At 40.9% G+C, this 10209-nt stretch overlaps 1 protein-coding gene across 1 annotated transcript in view; it reads left to right on the top strand.

Moving 5' to 3' along the window:
• The first annotated feature begins 4180 nt into the window (after nucleotides 1-4180).
• The window catches only part of MTNR1A (melatonin receptor 1A), a 24139-nt gene continuing 18110 nt past the window's right edge, over nucleotides 4181-10209 (top strand). Inside the window, exon 1 of the mRNA XM_012644001.1 lies at nucleotides 4181-4376. Within this exon, the coding sequence (XP_012499455.1) occupies nucleotides 4184-4376 (193 nt within the window). The 5' untranslated portion in view covers nucleotides 4181-4183. The remainder of the gene's footprint in view (nucleotides 4377-10209) is intronic.

Below are 10209 nucleotides of genomic sequence, written 5' to 3'. Positions count from 1 at the left end.
CTACAGTAATTAAAGCAGGAACAGGAATAGAAAAATAGGCCAATGGAACAGAATCGAGAAACAGTCTAAGCAAATATGAAACCTTGACATGTGTTATTATTTAACACAAATCAGGCCTAGGGCATAGAAAACCCACACTGAAGCATAAACAGAGTTCTTTAGGGTTAGCAAAACATTACTAAAACTCCCTGGGAAGGAGAAAGCTTTGGTGAAATAATTAAGTCATACTCTTACAGCTTCCATACAGTGATAAAAATGATCTATAATTAGTTACTGATAGTAATGTGCTTATCAAGTTCTTTGGGGATGTTTAAGAGGACTTAAAGACCAAGAAAGATATAACGGATTTTAAGTATGCCTACCTCCTGAAGCGAATTACAAAGGCCACTTATGTATGACATTGACATTAAAATTTGTTCTGCTAGCATCAGCCCCACACCTGGTACAAAAGAAGAAGGAGGGAAGGAGGAAGGAAGGTAGGGAGGCTTCCCTGAACCACTCTGTACCTGGGTCTATTTATGAGATAATAAATGGATTTTAAGCCTCTAAATTAATTTAATTAAGGTAATTTGTTATGACAATTATAGAACACTAACACACTTTCTGATGTGAATTCAGCTGTTAGTTGGATTAATTAGCTGTGTGTAATAGGTTGCTTTTCTCTTAGTGATTTTTAACTTTGGATTTTACCAGGTTAACTATGATGTGCCTCATAGTATGGTTGTTTTTGTTTATTCTGCTTGGCATTCATTTAGTATCTTGTATGTGTAAATTTACATCTTTCCTAAAATTTAGAAAAATTTCAGTCGGGATGTCTTTTGGTATTTTTTCTGCACCATTCTATCTCTACAGCTAGTATTCCAATTATTATACTCTAATAGGTATTGGAAGTTTTATTCATTTTTAAAAATATATTTTCTCTGTGTTTTTCATGTTGAATAATTTCTATTGATTTATTTTTAAGTATACTTACTCTATCATATCCATTTGGCTATGAATTCTATCCAGTAAATATTTAATTTCAGAAAGCCTATTTTTTTTCCATTCTAGAATTTCCACTTGGTTCTCTTTTACTGTTTTTATTTCTCTCCTGAGAGGTCCCATTTCTCTGCTGAGATTGTTAGTGCCAACATCTGCTTCATTTAGGGATTTGATTTAATTGATTTTAATATATTTTCTCTGTGTTTTTCATGTTGAATAATTTCTATTGATTTATTTTTAAGTATACTTACTCTATCATATCCATTTGGCTATGAATTCTATCCAGTAAATATTTAATTTCAGAAAGCCTATTTTTTTTCCATTCTAGAATTTCCACTTGGTTCTCTTTTACTGTTTTTATTTCTCTCCTGAGAGGTCCCATTTCTCTGCTGAGATTGTTAGTGCCAACATCTGCTTCATTTAGGGATTTGATTTAATTGATTTTATTATATTTTAAGTATGTGTAGAGAGGTAAGTAGATAGGTAGGTAGGCAGAGCGTCTTCATATGTTGAGTTATAAATATTTTGAATTGTACCATGAACATTATGAATGTTTAACTTTGATATTCTAGATTCTATTATTTTTCTCTATTAAGTATTATTTTCTTTGTTTCATTAGGTAGTATTCTTAGCTAGGCTTGAACAGTAGCTGTTGCTGGTGTGGCAGCTCCAGCTTTAGTTCAGATCTTTTGCCTTATCTATTTTCAGTCTATTCCTCACATGCTCAGTTCAGAGTTCACTCTGATGTGGACAGAGTTTGGGGTTCCCCTCTCTGGCTCTTTCTTTTCTGGGATTTCCCCATTATTTTCAGTGCCCATGGATTCCTACCTCTACTTTTCCCATTCTCCAGACAAGAAAGATTGTGAATTTCTCTTTTATGTGCTTGTGTATGCCACCCCTTTTGGGGGAGAGTTAGCCATTTGTGCCACTGTATTTCACTCTTTATTTCATTAATTTGTTTATCAAAGCCCCAGTGGTAGGGAGTTTAAATTTTCTTCGAGGAACCACTATGCGTCCTTACGTATTTAAACACCAGTTCAATTATTTTCTATTAGTAAAATTACTAGGCTAAAGGATATGCACAGTTTTAAGACTTTCATATGTAGTGCACAGGAATGCTTTTTCTCCACATTTTTAAAAACCATGCTTGATCCTACCATTTTTACTGTTTTCAAAAGTAATAGCTGGAGTGGTAACTTATGGTTATTTTTTTTTCCCAAAAGAGAAGTTACATATAAATTTTAGTTTTTAATTGTCTAATTACAACTTTTAAATATATTGCTATTGTTTTATCTTTGTTTATTTGAAAGAGTTCCTTATATAACTGTCTTAGTCTGTTTTCTGTTGCTGTAAAAGAATACCTGAAACTGGGTAATTTTTTTACAACCACCCTCTCTGGCAGTAACTAATCCAGTCCCAGGAGAGCGAGAACTCACTCACTCCTGCAAGAATTAACCTAGTCCCACAGAGTGAAATTAATCCTTCTTAATGATCTGATCACCAGTTAAAGGCCCCACCTCCCATCAGGGACCCTATTTCCCATACACGAATTCTGGGGGACACACTCAAATCACAACAATAATGAAGGCCATTAATGTTTTGCCTCTTAGATATGTCACAAATTACTTCCCCAGTTTATCTGGCCTTTACTTGTTTATGTTATTTTTTGAATACAGGAGCTTTAACTTTTCTGTAGTCAAATCTATCACTCCTGAGAAACACTATCAGTTAATAACGAGGTTCATTGCTTGGAATCAGACCAAAGTTCAAATTCTCCACCCATTACTAACTCAGACTTTGGGGCCTTACTTTAACCTGTCAGTGGCGCAGGTTTCCTATTGATAAAATGGTCCTAGCAACGCCAAACCTTGTGATATTGTTACTATACTGTGCGAGACAAAGCATGTGAAATACCTACCCCAGAGCCAGGAAATTAGTAGTCAGTCAATGGTAGCTGCCACTGTTCTATTTTCTCTCCTGTTGTCTTTTCCATGGTTAGAGAGTTCTCCACCTAAATTTTCTTTAAATCCATCTTTGTTTTCATAATCTATCCCCTCTCTGATTTGAAATGTTAACTTTATCAAATCTTTATCATATATGTTCTTGAATTGTTTATGAACTTAACGCTGTTTTGCCTATTGTCATTTTTACTGTACTTTTTAGTATCAGTAGGTCCCAACTCTCTTATTCACTCAAATCGTTTTTCTTGCACTTTCAAAGGAACTGTAGTCATCTGGTATTTTTATCGGGCTGACATAAAAGATATGAGGAAAATGAAAATTTCAAGTTTTCAATCCAGGAACAGGATATGGCTCTCCAGGTAAGCCATTTCCTAGCAATTTTATATTGGTTGCTGTCATGTGTCAGATCTTCAATCTAATTGTGCGTTCTATGTCATTTTTACTGGCATTTAAGAAAGTACTTGCACTTTTGTCATTTCCAGTATTGGCTTTTACATATTTCTTTTTAAATCTCATTTTATTATCGGAAACATCTAGCGCCATGTTCAATGGTACAATGCACAACTGAAAAGAGTCCTTGATTTTTTCACATCTGAACTAACTGCGAGGTTAATGAGTTAGTATTTCATTCCCATTTTGCAGATAGAGAAACTGGGGCACACAGTGGGTAAGTAACTTGCCTCAATCCGAGTTCGGGCTTGAGCCCATTGTAGTCTGGCCCCGCTGGGCAGAAAGTCCCATAGACCAAACGCGAAGCATGGACGCGCGACGTCCCCACGCTGGGAGAGAGGACTCTCTGGGCCCCCGCACCGGGGCGCTGTTGGCACGCGGTGCGGGGTTCGGGTCGCGAGCCCGGGAGTCCAAGTTGCCTCGCGGCCGACACCAGGTGTCACCTGGCCATGGCCACCCAACGCGGAGAGGGCGCCGGGCCTCGGGGAGGTGGCGGAGCGGGCGGGACGGCTGCGACGGGGCGCGGGATGGGAGGAAGGCGCGGGGCGCTCCGCGAGGAGCCTTAAACAGCAGGGGGAGTGGGCTGCGCTGCGCGTGGGCAGAGGGGCGCGGGGGCGCGGAAGGGGGCGGCGGGGCGCGCAGGGGACGCGGAGGGGCGCAGGGGACGAGGAGGGGTGCAGGGGACGCGGAGGGGCGCAGGGGCGCAGGGGACGCGGAGGGGCGCAGGGGGCGCGGAGGGGCGCAGGGGGCACGGAGGGGCGCAGGGGCGCACGGGCGCGGGCCGCGCCACCATGAAGGGCAACGGCAGCGCGCTGCTCAACGCCTCGCAGCAGGCGCCCGGCGGCGGGGACGGCGCGCGGCCGCGCCCCTCCTGGCTGGCCTCCACGCTCGCCTGCATCCTCATCTTCACCATCGTGGTGGACATCCTGGGCAACCTCCTGGTCATCCTGTCCGTGTATCGGAACAAGAAGCTCAGGAACGCAGGTAGGGGCTCCGGGCCGTCTGTCCCCTTTCCCAGCACCTTTGGGGACCAGCACCCTCTGTTCTCAAGGGCCTTCGCTGAGCAAAGTTTCATTCTTTTTCTTAAAAACTGGGGCCTCGGGAGTCATTTTCCCTGTTAGAGAGTACTTTTCCTTTAGGCTGCCCATCGTATAATGCCTTTCATAGGACAATGAGGAGTCTCGGTCCCCAAGAGTTGGAAACTTTGCCGGAGTTCTCTTCGCTGTCGGGGAGCACCCCGCTGTCTAACGTTCCATGTCTGAGGGTTTTTAGATTGAGGGGCGCAGGTCCCAGGTTGCAGAAAGTTCCTCAAGAATCATTTTCAAATCAGCCCAACGAAGCTACCAATTGTTTGGTTTTACAAGTGATTTAGTTTTCCCAACTTTATTAAAATAGGAGAAAACATGTAAGTGGGCAAAATAATAGAGCATCTGTTTTAGTTTTGTTCGGAGTTGTTTTCACACAATTGAAGAAGAACTAGAGGCTTCTAAACGTGCTTTGGAAAGGAAACAGGTTTACATTTTAAAAACAGAAGTTGTTGTAATAAAGAGTGCATCGACACATCATCCACAGCTAAAGATAATTTTATGCCTGAGTTAAACTTGCTCTTTCCTCTGAGCAGTGAATTATTGAAGCTGGTTTGTCCACAGGACACTGGATCTTCTGGCCTCTAAATGATGATAGATCTTTGGTTCTGTGAACATTCTACTTCTTTATTTGGAGGCAAACTTTTGGGAGAAGGGGTGGGGAAGAAACCACACACTTAAATATTTGCCCAAATCAATATTTTTGTTCTAACCAGCTGGTTGATAAAAGCTCTAATTTTGTTTAGCTCCTTTTGGGGAGAGTCCTCCCTTTTTTTTTTCTTTTGCTTTCTATGATGTTTGCACAGTGCATAGTTTAAGAATTAGTTAATAAGCACTTGATGACATGAATTGAATTTGAGTTAGTAAATTGAATAAGCTTGCTTCATAGGTGATTGACTTAAACTAGAGGAATTCTACCTTCAGGATGAGGCTCATTCCCTCCTTGCCATAAAAGCAGCTTCCTATGGACCAAACACTCTTCTGAACACTGGGTTAACTGACAGCCCTGTAGCGGGGTACCATTGTTACCCACTTTACAGAGGAGGAACTGACGTGGGTTGGTCACACAGGCTGTGTGAGCAGGTGCCATCCACAGAACTTGTTTCTGGAGCTCCACCTGCTTCCTTGCCATCAACTGCAGCACTTAGGAAGTTCGTGTCCTGCAAAACCTTTCATTTGAAAAGTGTTTCTGTGCCTGGACAATTCTGCTTCTTGTGTTGCATGAAAAAGAGCTTATGAAAAGTGCTCCTTACACTTTACTTTGTATTTTGTTTATTTGCTAAAGCAACTTTTTAGGAGGATGATCTATAAAATACTACATTCTTGTGGCTGACTTGGAGACCCTTAGCTTTAATCTGCAAAGCTTTTGAACTTTCATATTTTTACAATTTAGACTTTGTATTCAGATACGCTGCTGTTGCAATTCAGACCATTTGAGGCTTTCTAGAATGGATGGTAATTTGAAACAGTGATAGTAATAGCCGATTGAAATCCGAGTTTGGGGATGCTTCTTACAAGTTTTGATGAGTGTTCAGTCCTTCCATTTCAGTTAAATTAGTATTGTTAGCTTTAAGGATGAAAGGAATAAAAGAGAGTGGAAGAAATAAGAACACTACGGCATCTAAGCTTTGAGCTGGTATTTTGGAAATTTGTTATAATAGCAGTAATTGCCCTCCCCTTCTCCCCTCAATGGAATGTGTTGCATTTGACATCCAGGGAAAAAATTAAACTATTTAACAACCTGCATGGCAGGGACACTGGCCAATCCGAGCAGACACAGACTTCAGACAGCCACTAGAGTCTTAGGTGCCTGAAGAATGTTTGCTCCGCTCCTGTCCAAAATTTCATACTTCCATTGATGCTTCCATATTAATTCTTCTGAGTAAATTTCATAGCATAATGGGATAATTCCTGCGGTGGAACATTAGGATTATATCCTTGCTATCCACCTTCTGATTTGAGAAATCAGTTAAGTTACCAAACCTCATTTTGCACATTTGTCTAATACAGATAATACCTAATCTTTTAGCCTCACACGATTGTTGCAATTACCTAGCGAAATGATGTATATGAAAATACTTTGAAAAGGATAAAGCAAGTAATGTCATGTCTTTGTTTTTTACTGGGTACACCTAACAAGGGTGTGTTCAGTGTGTTAAAAATCATTGAGCTGTAGACTTAGGATTCATGCACTTTTCCATATGTACATTTTACCTAAATAAAACTTACCAAAAAAAAAAGTATAAAGCAAGAATACGATAATATTTTGCCTATTCACAATTCAATTATCTGGCAATCTAACCTAGGTAGAATATAACCAATAAATGGAAATTCGCAAAAATGACAAGCTGTCACCACAAATTTGTTCTAACTTAAGAGTTCCACAAAACTGTGATGCTAGTGTCTAGATACCCATAGATTAAAAAGCAGGGAATGAGGAGAAAGATTGACACATTTAAAGAAATAGCACGTAATAGCAAGCAGCATGGGTTGAAATGGACTCATTAAGAGCAGGCGTGAAAAACCGAACAAGCACAACCTTTTGTGGGAATGTTGTGAAGAAGCAAGTGACCCTGCTGCCGTTAACTGCTCCCGAAAGCAGCACAGTACAATAATGTGCTTATTAATTATGCCCTGCTTCGTCAGGGAAAGGTCCAGTCATGGACAGTATCTTGTGCTTAAAAAGACAGGGATATAATGCATTTTAGAAAGACACTCATCGAAAGCAGTTTATTATTATTATTATTTAATGTGGATGTACAGTAGGGCGAACTTTCAGTAACTGTAAAAAAAAAATTGTTCCCCAAAATGGCTTTCTGACTGGATGGCTGACACTGTGCTTGTTTCTTTCAGGTCTATATAGAATATTATCTATATCTACTCTGCGTTACCACTCAGAGACTGTATAGAGCGTGGAGAAAATGTGGACTTTGGCTTCAAACCTTTGATGCGCCAGGGCTGTTAAGATGCCTACAGGTCTAGGCATGCCTAGTAAAAAAGTTTTGTTTTGTTTTTAAAATCAAAGCATGACTTACACACAGTAAAGTGACACAATCTAAGTGTGCAGCGAAATGTATTTTTACATATGTATATATGCGTGACCATCACTTTTCAGAAAGGACTTGAGAAAGGGCTGCTGAGAGATGCAGTACCGTTGTCCACAACTTGAACTAGAAGTTACACTAAACTGTGTACTGAAAACTATTTAACACCAACTGACCTTTTTCTCTTTTACCATCCATGAGCAAATTGTTGTCCACATCGGGCTTGACTCTTTCCTTGCTGGGTCCATTGCCCAGGCAGTGAGGGCCGAGACCCACGGCCTCCCTGGCACACCGGCCCACACGCACCAGTTTCAGCAGCACCCCTGCCTGGGTCCCACTGAAGGTGTCACAGGTTCCTTGATTCAGCCCTCAGCTATTCTGTTCCTCATGCCTTGGCACTTCTCTTCTCTTTCCCTCCCTTCCCTTCCTGTTCCTTCTCCTTTTTCTTTTCTTCTCTTCCATTGTCTCTTTTTTTACTCCTCCACCGCTAGTATTCTTAAATCACCGTGCTTGGATTCTGTCTCCATAGAGGCCACACTTGTATTTCTACTTCCTAGTTGTGCACCAGGAACAAAGACAGGCCTGAACTTATAAGCATGTTTTATTCCGGAAGTTCATTTTACATGAAGAATATGTAAGAATGTAAAAGAATATTTTACGTGATGCTTTGCCTCTTATGCTAATCTGTAAAATCGTGCAAACCAGCAATGTAGCTGAAATAACACTCAGAGTCACTGGGTCCTCTGGGGCCAGAGGGTCCCTGGAAGCAACCTGCCTCACTCTGAGTTCTGAGTTTCGAGCCTCCTGGGATCCTGTGAGAATGGGACAGAGCAGTGTGGAAGGGACCCGGGGAAGGTTCACTTACTGCCTCAGACGTGTCAGGAGGGGCTCAGGGAAAAGACCGCGATGATGGAAGATGGGCTTTGTGTCAGAGACGAGCAGAAACAAGCCTAAGTACGCATGACTGCTCATACACCCAGTGCTGCTGTGTTGGGGACAAGCCCGTCAGATACCATAGGGAATGTGGAAGGAGTTTGTGAAGAGCATGGTCCTGAATCTGGACTCCAGGGCTTTCTGCTGGATGGATCTGTGATTGTGGATAAGTCATCACCTCTCTGGACTGTTTTTCACACCAGTAAATTTATGGGGTTGGACAAGACCTGTGAGTTTCTTTCTGGTTCTAATGTCCTTTGATTTTTATGATTATTAAACTCACTATAGAATTGGAAGTTATAATGCTATGAAATTGACCAGCATTGAGGATTGTGGATATAAGGACATATATGTATCTAGTAAAGGGCGACATAGATCTAGGAAAGTATGTCCTCAGGGTGGCGTGCCTTGCTTGTCCTAAACTATCTGGTTCACTTCTCAGATGTATCTCTCTCTTTTTCCTACTTGAAAGAGAATGAAGTAACAAACCACACAGAATAGTTGAGGCCTCCTTTGGTGGGAGTCTTTCTGACTGAGAAGCAGTGGCTTGGCACTCTGGGATGTTTGTAAGTTCCCATGGCTTTGGCTAGGATGAGCTGGGAACCTTCGTGATGAGCTAGTGGTGTATGTAGGTGAGAAATTCTCCTGAGTGAGCTAACTGTCATGCCACTGTTTGAGACTAGACCTGTGGTGACCTGTTCCAGATGTAACCTCTCCGGTGGAGCAGCCTAAATAGTTGTCCAGCCTGGCCATTCAGTTTGCAGGGACACATCTCTAAAGAACAGCGCGGTTCACAGTTCACACGAGTGAGCACATCACCCTCACATAAGCGTTCAAAGGAGGATGGAAGATAAGCACTTGACTGTGTTATAAGCTTTTACAGAACAGAGAATCAGATAGTATCTTCTGCAGCATCAGTTGAGGATGTCTGTGTTGAGGTCATGAAAGTGGCTAGTCACATGATTTACTGGTGATCTGAAGATCAGCACTCTGTGGGACTGTGGGATCCTTAAAAACAAAAACATAAAACAAAACAAAATGTCCATACGTTAACCAATTGCCCAATCCCAAAAGAAAAATAAAAAGCCATGCATTTTGGAAAATACTTTTGAGTCATTTTATCCTTTCAGGAATTTCTTTTTTTTCTGTGAAGACTCATTTTGCACCTTGTATTCTTTTCTCACTGTAAATGCTGCTTTCCTGTAACGTAATGGATATCCCTGGACATCATCTTTTTTGGGCCTTTTGGCTAAGATCAAGTGTAATATCCCCGATCATCAGATATAAGGTAAACAGAATTGAATAAAAGTCTAACTTGTGGGATTGGGCAGTTGCAACAGATACACAATATTCCTCAACAGTCTGATCTGGTGTCTTAATATATCGTAAATCTAAGCCTCTTGCAGTAAAACATTAGCTTTCTTCTTCTTGTTCTGGTTCATAATCGATTTTGCAGAACATGCTGGTCATCTTTTGGTGAACATTTCCACTTAAAATACAAATAGTTTGCAGCGCCCATATCAAACCAATCCTAATTATTGTATAAATTTAGTTTTTTGAGCCTGAAATTTTATTTTTTAAATTTATGTATGAATTCATGTTTGAAACATTTTTCAAGCTTGAGAAAATTAAAGTAGGAAATTAGTAGTATTGTACTTTGTGTTACACTTTCCACAGACAGGTTAGTTGGTCTGATTCTGTCTTTTATACAGTAGAAAAATAACTTATTCTCTAGTTTAGAGCATCTAGTGCTTT

This window comes from Propithecus coquereli, unplaced genomic scaffold, assembly GCF_000956105.1.
Source record: "Propithecus coquereli isolate 6110/MARCELLA unplaced genomic scaffold, Pcoq_1.0 Scaffold203, whole genome shotgun sequence".
NCBI lineage: Eukaryota > Metazoa > Chordata > Mammalia > Primates > Indriidae > Propithecus > Propithecus coquereli.
This window is presented reverse-complemented; position numbering and strand designations above follow the sequence as displayed.